A 13677-nucleotide genomic window follows, 5' to 3' on the forward strand; every position below is an offset into this window, starting at 1 on the left:
GGTCGGAGCTCCGCAAGTGGCGATCTCGGCGAGAGATCCCAGGCTCCTGATGTTAAAGTCAGCGCCGCGGCTGGCCGCTCCACAGACCTGCAGCTCCGCCATGTTCACCTGCGGTCTCAGCATTCCGGAGCTCCAGTGCGATGACCCGGGCAAGGCATCGCCCGCTCCGCTCCGCGATAGTGCTCCAGCGCTGTGCTGCCGCCAATGCCGAGGTTCTGGGCGGTCCCCTCAGGAAACGCCGGTCCAGACCTGCTGGTAGGCCGCGAGGACGGGTCGACGGTGCAGCCAGGAGAAAAGCCGCATCTCCAACCAGGTAGGGACCCTAGAAAGCAGTTTCCCCCTCCCCCCACCCCCACATAAAAAAGGCTAGAACTCCGAAAACAAAAAACTCAACTAACTAAAAATAAAAAAAAGAGAGAAAAAACGGACAGCTGCAGGCTGGGCAGCCATACCCGTACAGGACGGCGCCCCCTACCGAAGAAGTAAATAGCAGGAGAGGGAGTAGATGTTGTTTACCTAGATTTTCAGAAAGCCTTTGATAAGTGCCACACTTGAGGCTGCTAAGGAAGATGAGAGCCCATGGTATCAGAGGGCAGATACTAGCATGGATATCAGGTTGGCAGAAGGCAAAGAGTGGCAATAAAGGGGGCTTTTTCTGCTTGGCAGCCAGTGACTAGCGGAGTTCTGCAGGGCTCGGTGCTGGGGCCACTGCTCTTCAAGTTGCATATTAATGATTTGGACGAGGGGATTGAAGGCTTTGTGACGATGTTTACGGATGATACAAAAATAGGTGGAGGGGCAGGTAGTGTAGAGAAAACAGAGACTCTGTAGAAGGACTCGGATAGGTTGGGAGAGTGGGCAAAGAAGTGGCAGTTGGAATATAATGTAGCAAAGTTTGGAAGCATGCATTTTGGTAGTAGGAATAAAGGCGTAGACTATTTTCTAAATTGGGAGAGAATCCAGAAATCAGAGGTGCAAAGAGACTTGGTAGTGCTGGTGCAGGTTTCCCAAAATGTTAATCTGCAAGTTGAATCGATAGTAAAGAAAGCAAACTCAATGCCAGCATTTATTTCGAGAGGGCTTGTGTGCAAAAACGGTGATGTAATGTTGAGGCTCTATAAGGCGCTGGTCAGGCCGCATTTGACTTATTGTGACCAATTTTGGCACCGTTTCTGAGGAAGGATGTGCTGACTCTGGAGAGGGTCCAGAGGAGATTTACAAGAATGATCCCAGGAATTAGTAGGTTAACATATGATGAGCATTTGACCGCACTGGGCCTGTAATCGTTGGAGTTTAGAAGAATGAGAGGGGACCACATTGAAACGTACAGAATAGTGAAAGGCTTGGATAGTGTGGATGTGGAGAGGATGTTTCCACTAGTAGGAGAGTCTAGGACTAGAGGTCATAGCCTCAAAATTAAAGGTAATTCCTTTAAGAGGATTTCTTCAGTCAGGGGGTGGTAAATCTGTAGAATTCTTTGCAACCGAAGGCTGTGGAGGCCAAGTCAGTGGATATATTTAAGGCCAAGATAGATAGATTCTTAAATAGCACGGGTGTCAGAGCTTAATACAGATATCAAAGGTTATGGGGTGAAGGCAGGAGAATGGGGTTAGGAGGGAGAGATAGATCAACCATTATTGAATGGCGGAGTAGACTTGATGGGTCAAATGGCCTAATTCTGTTCCTATCACATGATCGTATGAAAGATGTTGTCAAGCTGGAAAGAGTGCACAGAGGATTTATGAGGATGTTGCCACGACTCCAAGGCCTGAGCTATTGAGAGAAGAGCACGCTGTGACTTTATTCCTTGAAGCGAAGAAGGATGAGGGTTAATCTTATAAAGGTGTCCAAAATCATGAGGAATAGATTGGGTAGACGCATAGAGTCTCTTGCTCAGAGAAGCGGATTCGAAAACCATAGGACATAGGTTTAAGGTGAGGGGGGAGGCTCTAGCCAGTCTACATGAAGACACAATCCATCTTTCTCCCCCTGCCTATCCCTCGACTTTCCCACCCTTGAAAGTCAAACTGGGGAGCACTCCAGGCCGTCCCGAAAAAAAATGGGCAACATGAAGTCCCCCATCAAGACTTAACCGACTCTGCCTCTTGAAAATGGTCTTGGGGTTCCCCCCCTCGATAGCCACAATAATAGGAACCTGAGTGGTGATTTTTTTTTACATAAAGGGTGATGGGTGTATGGAACGAGCTGCCGGAAGGGGTAATTGAGGCTGGTTCTATTGCAACGTTTAAGAAACATTTAGACAGGTACATGGACAGGTTTAGAGGGATATGGGCTAAATGTAGGCAGGTGAGTTGCGTGTAGATGGGACATGTTGGTTGGTGTGGGTAAGTTGGGCAGAAGGGCCTGTTTCCACACTGTATCACTCTATGACTCGTATGACTTGAAAATAAGTCTGCAATTGTGTTGAATTATTTTACGTGGCATTTTCACAGGTAACCAATTGATAAAGATTTCAATCATGCGAGATTTTATTCTTTCTTATTCTTCCATTGGCCCTTATCCTAATCTATTCATTTTTCTCTCTCCATTTCCCTTTGTACTACTGAATAATCTCTGGAACTGAAAAACACATTTCGCATGTGGAGTCTAATTCTCTCCAAGTCTACAAGTTACTTTCAAGTTCAAGTTCACATTTATTGTCACATGCACGAATGACGGGACAGTTCTCAAAATTATGTTTGAAAAGTGACTACCAATGTGAACTTTTCACCACAAACTAGTGGGGAGAATTCCCTCTACAGATGCTGACCAGCTGAGTTCCTCTAGCACTTTGAATTTTGCTTAAGATTCCAGCATCTGCAGTTCCTGTGCCTCCAGAATTTTTCGTTTGCTGTCTTCAGTGTGCAACCCGATGCCTCCGATGGCCCGGGACTCTTGTACTGGGGTTCCTCCATGGCCGGAGCTGCAGCGAGCGACTCGCCAGCCCCGCAAACACTCGCCAGCCCCGCAAACACTCGCAGCCCGGCAAACACTCGCCAGTCCCGGCTCCCTGCATCTATTCCCGCCGCTGGTTCTGCTCCCTCAGCCCCGGCTCTCCAACACCCGCGGACCATGCAGTTTATCCGAGTTTTGAAATTTTCGTTGATCACAGAATTTCTCACCACAGAAATTTCTGATCAGCGTGAGGGCGTTAGAGTTTGCTTGAGGGCGTGATTCTCACGCTCAAAGCGTGAGAGTTGGCACTGTTGTATGATGTTGACAAATCATTTAATCACAGTGGGAGCTGCCTTGTGTACAAGGTAACAATTTGCAGAAGGTTTACAGCAATTTCTCTGAATTTTACATTCATTGATCAGCAAGCTAAATACATCTAAAGACATCTGACAGGGGTTAGTGAATGTTGATTAAATTGCACTGAGGCTTGTAAATAAGCATGTTTCTCCTCTCGGTTGCTGCCACTGGGTCACACACCACAGATCCTTCCACCAATGACTCTCAGCAACTCCAGATCGAAGCAACAGAAAGCAGCAGCAGCATCCATTAGAAGTTCGAGCCATCATTGCAAGAGGTTCCCACGATGTTCAACTCTGGTTAACTCTTGCGTCAAGTCGCCCCGTGAGAAAGGGGTTTAACAGCCCATTAATGGCATTGCAACATTGGGAATCTGCTATATCTGTGGTGGGGGATTGAGCCACAAGTTTGCGAATGCACAGAATAAATAAAAGATGGGAGTCTGGATTTTAAAAGATGATCAGCTGTCAAAGACTGAACCAGATGAGTTGGGAGATTAGCTCAGGTTAGTGGTGGTTAACTTAGAAAACTCAGGGTGAATGATGCACATGTGCTTAATATTCAGAGAAAAATATGACAGCCAATCATAGAGCTGTACAGGCTAACCAAACTAATCCTACCTGCCTGTGCCTCTAACCATTCCTATCCATGTACCTATCCAAGTATCTTGAATGTTGTTCTTGTATCTGCCTCAACTACCTCCTCTGGCAGCTCCTTCACCCTCTGTGTGGAAAAAATTGCCCGTAGGTTCATTTTAAATCTTTCCCCTATCACCTTAAACCTATGCCCTCAAGTTTTAGACTCCAATATCCTTGCTTTACCTATGCCCCTCGTGATTTTATATACTGAAATGGCATTTGCCATGAATGTGGACTGGATTCAATCAACCCACATCTTCAACTTCTCACTCAGCAGTTCCAAGAAACCTCCATCATTCTAGTCCCCAAAAAAAACATCTAAATGATGGGGGGAACCCCATTGAATCATGCAGAATAGTGAAAGGCTTGGATAAAGTGGATCTGGTGTTGATGTTTCCAATAGTGGGAGAGTCTAGGACCAGAGGTTATAGCCTTTTGGGAAGGAGATGAGGAGGAATTTCTTTAGTCAGAGAGAGCCATAGATCCATAACACTGAGAGCATCTCCCATTTGGGAGCTGTTATATACCTACCAAATTCAGAGGATTTGTGTACAACTTTAGACTGCAAAAAAACTTAGGATCCCAAATAATTGTAGGAATGTAGCTAAAACTCCAAGACAAACAATTTAATTTTAGTTTCTCCACAGGTTTATATTTACTGATTTCCCGTAATATTTGCATTCTTGTTTGCCCAAGCCCTAAACAAAAGCAAGTTTTTAACAACTAGTAACTAGTTGTTAAAACTAGTTTTTAACCTAATATTTTTCCTTCCTTTGCAGGAAGATCTTGTGATGAAGCGTTCCTACCTCCTCCTGGGTTTGGCTGTGTTTGCAATCTTTGCTACAGGACTCTTTGGTTTCCCTGGTTCTGGAGGGCTCTGTACCATTGTCATGGCCTTTCTTGCAGGAGTCGGATGGGTGGATGGCAAGGTGAGGGGACAAGTGACTGATGCAAAGTGTTGGAGGCAGACATGTAATTAGATGTTCTAAATTAAGAATTAACAAGTGAATTTGTATCCCCCACATAATTATTATTTGTTTACCGAAAACCAGCAGTGGAGTGTTAAGAGTGTTATAACATAAAACATAAATTCATTTGTTTACAAATTAAAATAAGTTACTCAAACTTTACATAAATTATTGCCGGGAGCACAATCGGAAAGCAACACAATATGGTAAGTTTAGGTTTCTTATTGTACTGAGATAAAGAGAAAAGCTGTGTTTTGTATCCTCTCCAATAAGATCAGATAATATATACAAATACATTCAAGCCAAACTCAAGTACAATAGGTAGAGCAAAGGGACAGAGTGCAGAATATAATTCTCAGCATTGTAACGCATCAGTTCCAGAGACAAAGTCCAATGTCCGCAATGGGATAGAGGTGAACCGGACAGTACCCTAGCTTATGGAAGGATCGTTCAGCAGCCTGATAGCAGAGGGGAAGAAGCTGTCCTGAGTCTGGTGGTATGCGCTTTCAAGCTTCTGTACCTTCTGCCGGACGGGAGCGGGGAGGAGGAATGACCGGGGTGGGACAGGGACAAGTCTTTGATTATGTTGGCTACTTTCCCGAGGCAGCGTGGAGATGCGATGTGGTTGATGGTGGGAAGTCTAGTCTGTGTGCCACGCGACAGTGAGAGTAGGAATGGAGCGAGGTGGAGGATAAATGAGTGGATGAGGGACTGGTGCAGTGGGTATGGATTCAAGTTTCTGGATCATTGGGACCTCTTTTGGGGAAGGTGCGACCTGTACAGAAATGACGGGTTGCACTTGAACGCAAGGGGGACCAATATCCTGGTGGGGAGATTTGCAAAGGCTACTGGGGAGACTTTAAATTAGTATGGTTGGGGGGATGGACTCAAATTGGGAAAGCTAGCAGTCAGTGTGTGAGGCAGGGGGCAGAGAATGGTAGCACTCTGACCCAAAATGTAGGGGAGAGAGAAGAAAAAGACAATAAACAGAGAATAAGAGAGGGTGGGTTTCTTAAATGTGTATATTTTAATGCTAGGAGCATTGTAAGAAAGGTGGATGAGCTTAGAGCCTGGATTGACACCTGGAAGTATGATGTTGTGGCGATCAGTGAAACATGGTTGCAGGAGGGCTGTGATTGGAAACTAAATATTCCAGGATTTCGTTGCTTCAGGTGTGATAGAATTGGGGAGGCAAGAGGTGGAGGTGTTGCATTGCTTATCAGGGAAGATATTACAGCAGTGCTTTGGCAGGATAGATTAGAGGGCTCGTCTAGGGAGGCTATTTGGGTGGAATTGAGAAATGGGAAAGGGGTAGCAACACTTATAGGGGTGTATTATAGACCGCCAAATGGGGATCGAGAATTGGAAGAGCAAATATGGAAGGAGTTTGCAGATATTAGTAGTAAGCACAAGGTAGTGATTGTGGGAGATTTCAATTTTCCACACATTGGAAACACATTCTGTAAATGGGCTGGAGTTTGTAAAATGTGTGCAGGATAGCTTTTTGCAGCAATACATAGAAGTACCTACTAGAGAAGGGGCGGTGCTGGACCTCCTGTTAGGAAATGAGATGGGTCAGGTGGCAGAGGTATGCGTTGGGGAACAGTTTGGGTCCAGTGATCACAATACCATTAGTTTCAATATAATTATGGAGAGGGACAGAACTGGACCTAGGGTTGAGATTTTTGATTGGAGAAAGGCTAACTTTGAGGAGATGCGAAAGGATTTAAAAGGAGTAAATTGGGACAGTTTGTTTTATGGGAAAGATGTGGAAGAGAAATGGAGTACATTTAAAGGTGAAATTTTAAGAGTACAGAATCTTTATGTCCCTGTTCGGTTGAAAGGAAATCGTAAAAATTGTAAAGAGCCATGGTTTTCAAGGGAAATTGGACACTTGGTTCGGAAAAAGAGGGAGATCTACAATAATTATAGGCAGAATGGAGTAAATGAGGTGCTTGAGGAGTATAAAGAATGTAAAAAGAATCTTAAGAAAGAAATTAGAAAAGAAAAAGATATGAGGTTGCTTTGGCAAGTAAGGTAAAAGTAAATCCGAAGGGTTTCTACCGCTATATTAATAGCAAAAGGATAACGAGGGATAAAAATGGTCCATTAGAGAGTCAGAGTGGACAACTATCTGCAGAGCCAAAAGAGATGCGGGAGATATTGAACAGTTTCTTTTCTTCGGTATTTACCAAGGAGAAGGATATTGAATTATGTGAGGTAAGGGAAACAAGTAGAGTAGCTATGGAAACTATGAGATTCAAAGAAGAGGAAGTACTGACACTTTTGAGAAATATAAAAGTGGATAAGTCTCCAGGTCCGGACAGGATATTCCCTAGGACATTGAGGGAAGTTAGTGTAGAAATAGCAGGGGCTATGGCAGAAATATTTCAAGTGTCATTAGAAACGGGAATAGTGCCGGGGGATTGGCGTACTGCGCATGTTGTTCCATTGTTTAAAAAGGGGTCTAAGAGTAAACCTAGCAATTATAGACCTGTTAGTTTGACGTCAGTGGTGGGCAAATTAATGGAAAGAATACTTAGAGATATATATATATAAGCATCTGGATAAACATTAGGAACAGTCAACATGGATTTGTGCCTGGAAGGTCATGTTTGACTAATCTTCTTGAATTTTTTGAAGATGTTACTCGGGAAATTGATTTGGGTAAAGCAGTGGATGTTGTGTATATGGACTTCAGTAAGGCCTTTGACAAGGTTCCTCATGGAAGGTTGGTTAAGAAGGTTCAACTGTTGGGTATAAATGCAGGAGTAGCAAGATGGATTCAACAGTGGCTGAATGGGAGAAGCCAGAGGGTAATGGTGGATGGTTGTTTGTCAGGTTGGAGGCCAGTGACGAGTGGGGTGCCACAGGGATCTGTGTTGGGTCCACTGTTGTTTGTCATGTACATCAATGATCTGGATGATGGTGTGGTAAATTGGATTAGTAAGTATGCAGATGATACCAAGATAGGGGGTGTTGTGGATAATGAAGAGGATTTCCAAAGTCTACAGAGTGATTTAGGCCATTTGGAAGAATGGGCTGAAAGATGGCAGATGGAGTTTAATGCTGATAAATGTGAGGTGCTACACCTTGGCAGGACAAATCAAAATAGGACGTACATGGTAAATGGTAGGGAATTGAAGAATACAGATGAACAGAGGGATCTGGGAATAACCGTACATAATTCCTTGAAGGTGGAATCTCATATAGATAGGGTGGTAAAGAAAGCTTTTGGTATGCTAGCCTTTATAAATCAGAGCATTGAGTATAGAAGCTGGGATGTAATGTTAAAATTGTACAAGGCATTGGTGAGACCAAATCTGGAGTATGGTGTACAATTTTGGTCGCCCAATTATAGGAAGGATGTCAACAAAATAGAGAGAGTACAGAGGAGATTTACTAGAATGTTGCCTGGGTTTCAGCAACTAAGTTACAGAGAAAGGTTGAATAAGTTAGGTCTTTATTCTCTGGAGCGCAGAAGGTTAAGGGGGGACTTGATAGAGGTCTTTAAAATGATGAGAGGAATAGACAGAGTTGATGTGGATCAGCTTTTCCCTTTGAGAATAGGGAAGATTCAAACAAGAGGACATGACTTCAGAATTAAGGGACAGAAGTTTAGGGGTAACATGAGGGGGAACTTCTTTACTCAGAGAGTGGTGGCGGTGTGGAATGAGCTTCCAGTGGAAGTGGTGGAGGCAGGTTCGTTGGTATCATTTAAAAATAAATTGGATAGGCATATGGATGAGAAGGGAATGGAGGGTTATGGTATAAGTGCAGGCAGGTGGGGCTAAGGGAAAAAAGTTGTTCGGCACGGACTTGTAGGGCCGAGATGGCCTGTTTCCGTGCTGTATATGTTATATGGTTATAGCACCACAGAAAGCAAAATGTCAGGCTTGGGAACAGCTCTGCCCAATACTGCAAGAAATTACAGAGAGTTCAAGATGTAGCCCAGCCCATCACACCATATAACCATATAACAATTACAGCACGGAAACAGGCCATCTCGACCCTTCTAGTCCGTGCCGAACACATATTCTCCGCTAGTCTCATATACCTGCGCTCAGACCATAACCTCCCATTCCCTTCCCGTCCATATAACTATCCAATTTATTTTTAAATGATAAAAACGAACCTGCCTCCACCACCTTCACTGGAAGCTCATTCCACACAGCCACCACTCTCTGAATAAAGAAGTTTCCCCTCATGTTACCCCTAAACTTCAGTCCCTTAATTCTCAAGTCATGTCCCCTTGTTTGAATCTTCCCTACTCTCAGTGGGAAAAGCTTTTCCACGTCAACTCTGTCTATCCCTCTCATCATTTTAAAGACCTCTATCAAGTCCCCCCTTAACCTTCTGCGCTCCAAAGAATAAAGCCCTAACTTGTTCAACTAAAGTCCATATAGACAACATCCACTGCTTTACCCTCGTCAATTTCCCTAGTAACCTCTTCAAAAAATTTAAGAAGATTAGTCAAACATGACCTTCCAGGCACAAATCCATGCTGACTGTTCCTAATCAAACCCTGTTTATCTAGATGCTTATATATATTATCTCTAAGTATCTTTTCCATTAATTTGCCCACCACTGAAGTCAAACTAACAGGCCTATAATTGCTAGGTTTACTCTTAGAACCCTTTTTAAACAATGGAACAACATGCGCAGTACGCCAATCCTCGGGGACTATTCCCGTTTCTAATGACATTTGAAATATTTCCGTCATAGCCCCGGCTATTTCTACACCAACTTCCCTCAATGTCCTAGGGAATATCCTGTCAGGACCTGGAGACTTATCCACTTTTATATTTTTCAAACGTGTCAGTACCTCTTTTACTTTGAAACTCATAGTATCCATATTTACTCTACTAGTTTCCCTTACCTCACATAATTCAATATCCTTCTCCTTGGTGAATACCAAAGAAAAGAAATTGTTCAATATCTCCCCCATCTCTTTTGGCTCTGCAGATAGCTGTCCACTTTGTCTCTCCAATGGACCAATTTTATCCCTCGTTGCTCTTAATTTAGCTGTTGAAACCCTTTGGATTTACTTTCACCTTACTTGCCAAAGCAACCTCATGTCTTTTAGCTTTTCTAATTTCTTTCTTAAGTTTCTTTTTACATTCCTTATACTCCTCAAGCACCTCATTTACTTCATGCTGCCTATAATTATTGTAGATATCCCTCTTTCTACGAACAAGATGTCCAATTTCCCTTGAAAACCATGGCTCTTTCCAATTTTTACTGTTTCCTTTCAACCGAACAGGAACATAAAGATTCTGTACTCTTAAAATTTCCCCTTTATATGTCCTCCATTTCTCTTCTACATCCTTCCCATAAAACAAAATGTCCCAGTTCACTCCTTTTAAATCATTTCGCATCTCATCAAAGTTAGCCTTTCTCCAATCAAAAATCTCAACCCTAGGTCCAGTTCTGACCCTCTCCATAATTATATTGAAACTAATGGTATTGTGATCACTGGACCCAAAGTGCTCCCCAACGCATACCTCCGCCACCTGTCCCGTCTCATTTCCTAACAGGAGATCCAACACTGCCCCTCCTCTAGTAGGTACCTCTATGTATTGCTGCAAAAAAACCTATCCTGCACACATTTTACAAACTCCAAACCATCCAACCCATTTACAGAATGTGTTTCCCAGTCTATGTGTGGAAAGTTGAAATCTCCCACAATCACTACTTTGTGCTTACTACTAATATCTGCTATCTCCTTACATATTTGCTCTTCCAATTCTCGATCCCCATTATACACCCCTATAATGTTGCTACCTCTTTCTCACTTCTCAGTTCCACCCAAATAGCCTCCCTAGATGAGCCCTCCAATCTATCCTGCCAAAGCACTGCTGTAATATCTTCCCTGTCTAGTAATGCAACACCTCCACCTCTTGCCCCTCCCATTCTATCACACCTGAAGCAACGGAATCCTGCAATATTTAGTTTCCAATCACAGCCTTCCTGCAACCATATTTCACTGATCACCACAACATCATACTTCCAGGTGTCTATCCAGACTCTAAGCTCATCCACCTTTCTTACAATGCTCCTAGCATTAAAATATGCACATTTAAGAAACCCACCGCCTCTTATTCTCTGTTTATTTCCTTTTTTTTCTTTCTCCACTTGTGCCCGAGTGCTTCCCTTTTCTGCTTCCTGCCTCCCATTCTGTCTACTAGCTTTCTCTATTTGAGTCCCTTGCCCCAACCATTCTAGTTTAAAGTCTCCCCAGTAGCCTTTGCAAATTTCCCCGCCAGTATGTAATCCTAACTTCAAAGTATCATTGTGTTAATATGAATTTGGAGAATGTAGGGAAAAATACCAGGAACATGGGCAATAAACGGTCTTTTCACGTGGTTCAAAATAGAATGTGCAATTAATTACTCTCTCATTTTCATTGTCTCATTTGTACTGGGAACGGACTTGGTTGTCAGTGATGCCATTATTAAATAGAGCCATTAGCAGAAGATCAACATCTTCACACAGTCATGTCGCATGAAAGCAGACCATTCAGCCCAACTTGCACATGCCAACCAAGATGCGTCATCCACACTAGTCCCACCTGCCTGTGTTTGCCCACATCCCTCTAAACCTTTCCTATCCATGTACCTGTCCAAATGTATTTTAATATGCTGTTATTGAATCTGCCTCAATAGACAATAGGTACAGGAGTAGGCCACTTGTCCTTCGAGCCAGAACCGCCATTCAATGTGATCATGACTGATCATCCCCAATCAGTACCTGGTTCCTGCCTTCTCCCCATATCCCCTGACTCCACTATCTTTAAGAGCTCTATCTAGCTCTCTCTTGAAAGCATCCAGAGAATTGGCCTCCACCGCCCTCTGAGGCAGAGAATTCCAGATGGAGACTCACCACTCTTTGTGTGAAAAATATGGCTATGAACTGCCTCAACATGCATGTAAGAGATCTCACTGGTGGAAGAGCAAGCGGGTGCCTTGAGCAGTTCATTGATTGAAAAGACTAGGCTTGTATTCAATGGAGTTTAGAAGGATGAGGGGTGATTTTATAGAAACATATAAAATTATAAAAGGACTGGACAAGCTAGATGCAGGAAAGATGTTCCCAATGTTGGGCGAGTCCAGAACCAGGGGCCACAGTCTTAGAATAAAGGGGAGGTAATTTAAGACTGAGGTGAGAAAAAACTTTTTCACCCAGAGAGTTGTGAATTTATGGAATTCTCTGCCACAGAGGGCAGTGGAGGCAAGTCACTGGATGGATTTAAGAGAGAGTTAGATAGAGCTTTAGGGGCTAGTGGAGTCAAGGGATATGGGGAGAAGGCAGGCACGGGTTATTGATAGGGGACGATCAGCCATGATCACAATGAATGGCTGTGCTGGCTCGAATGGCAGAATGGCCTCCTCCTGCACCTATTTTCTATGTTTCTAAGTTTCTATTCCTCAGCCGACACTTCCAAAACACAGTTATTCTGCCAGCTTCAGAGCCTGCACAAGCAAACCATAAGTGTTGGAGGATCTCAGTGAGTCAGGCAGCCTCTGTGGAGGGAATAGACAGACGGTGATCTTGGCTCACAGACTGCATATCCTGTAAACTGCAATAAACTTGATTGGCACCTCTCCCGCCAAACTCACCAGACAAAGATTGCAAAGATTGTGCATGGTTAAGACAATTGGCCAAAGAAAGCTAGACACAAGGAACTGCAGATGCTGGTTTATATTAAAAGGAGTGGCAGTAGAGCTATTTGCTGCCTTGCAGCGCCAGAGACCCAGGTTCGATCCTGACCACGGGTACTGTCTGTTGGGAGTTTGTGCGTTCTTCCCATGACCGCATGGAATTTCTCCGGGTGCTCCGGTCTCCTCCCACACTCCAAAGACCTACAGGTTTGTAGGTTAATTGGCTTCTGTAAATTGTTAATTATTCCTAATGTGTAGGACAGTGCTAGTGTACAGTGTGATCGCTGGTCAGCGTGGATTTGGTGGGCCAAAGGGCCTGTTTCCACGCTGTATCTCTAAAGTCTTAAGAGACAATGTACTGAAGTAACTCAGTTGCCTGACCCGCTGACATACTCCAGTACTTTGAGCCAAAGAAAGCTCCGAAGTGGCTGAGTCTTTTGGGAGTATTTGCTGCTATGGGGTCAGCAGGATGACAGGGAGGGCATTGGAGGAAATCTACCCACAGGTGTAATTCTAGTGTGGCAGTGGTGTAAATAAAGTTGGAGTGTAGGCAAGAGGGGTGAGGCAGGAGAGGGCATCATCAGACTTCAACTCCTTTCTTGGAAGGTTAAGCTGCAGTCAGTCAGTCAACAGAGGATACCAAGGAGGCCCAATAAAAGGTTCAAGTCATCCGGATGTAAATTCTAGGAAGTGTTCAGTGGTTGAGCTTTTGATTATTGCAGATCAATGGTGACGGGTTGAATTGTAGTTAGTCCTCTGCTGCTTGTTTATGTGGAGTTTATGCGAGAATGCTATGTTATGCTTTCACCTATTTGGCGTAATATCCACAAACCACTCAGTGCCTCACTGCTTCTTTAGCAAACATTTCCTCTGCTTGTGTGTAATGTGCAGGGAGGAGCGGAAGGTGTCACTGCCAACGCCTGGGCCATTTTTCAGCCATTGCTGTTCGGACTGATTGGAGCAGAAATATCTGTCACCTCTTTAAATCCATATACAGTAGGTAAGATAAAATATTAAATACGGTTATTGAAATCACTATTTTGCTTGTTATGTCATAATTGAACTAAAGGTTTTTACTGCTGTGCTCCAGGTGGAGATGTGTTCAGGTCTGATATTGCTGCTAATAACAAGGGGGAGGGAAGGTTTCTACTGTACTTT

General features: G+C 43.7%; 1 protein-coding gene across 2 annotated transcripts in view; it reads left to right on the forward strand.

The window, feature by feature from the left end:
- The window catches only part of LOC129702216 (sodium/hydrogen exchanger 9B2-like), a 135146-nt gene that overhangs the window by 95902 nt on the left and 25567 nt on the right, over nucleotides 1-13677 (forward strand). For both annotated transcript variants that reach the window (XM_055643878.1, XM_055643871.1), the window contains 2 exons: nucleotides 4670-4819; nucleotides 13411-13519. In XM_055643878.1, the coding sequence (XP_055499853.1) occupies nucleotides 4670-4819; nucleotides 13411-13519 (259 nt within the window). The remainder of the gene's footprint in view (nucleotides 1-4669; nucleotides 4820-13410; nucleotides 13520-13677) is intronic.

This window comes from Leucoraja erinacea, chromosome 1 (genome assembly GCF_028641065.1).
Source record: "Leucoraja erinacea ecotype New England chromosome 1, Leri_hhj_1, whole genome shotgun sequence".
NCBI classification, from domain to species: domain Eukaryota; kingdom Metazoa; phylum Chordata; class Chondrichthyes; order Rajiformes; family Rajidae; genus Leucoraja; species Leucoraja erinaceus.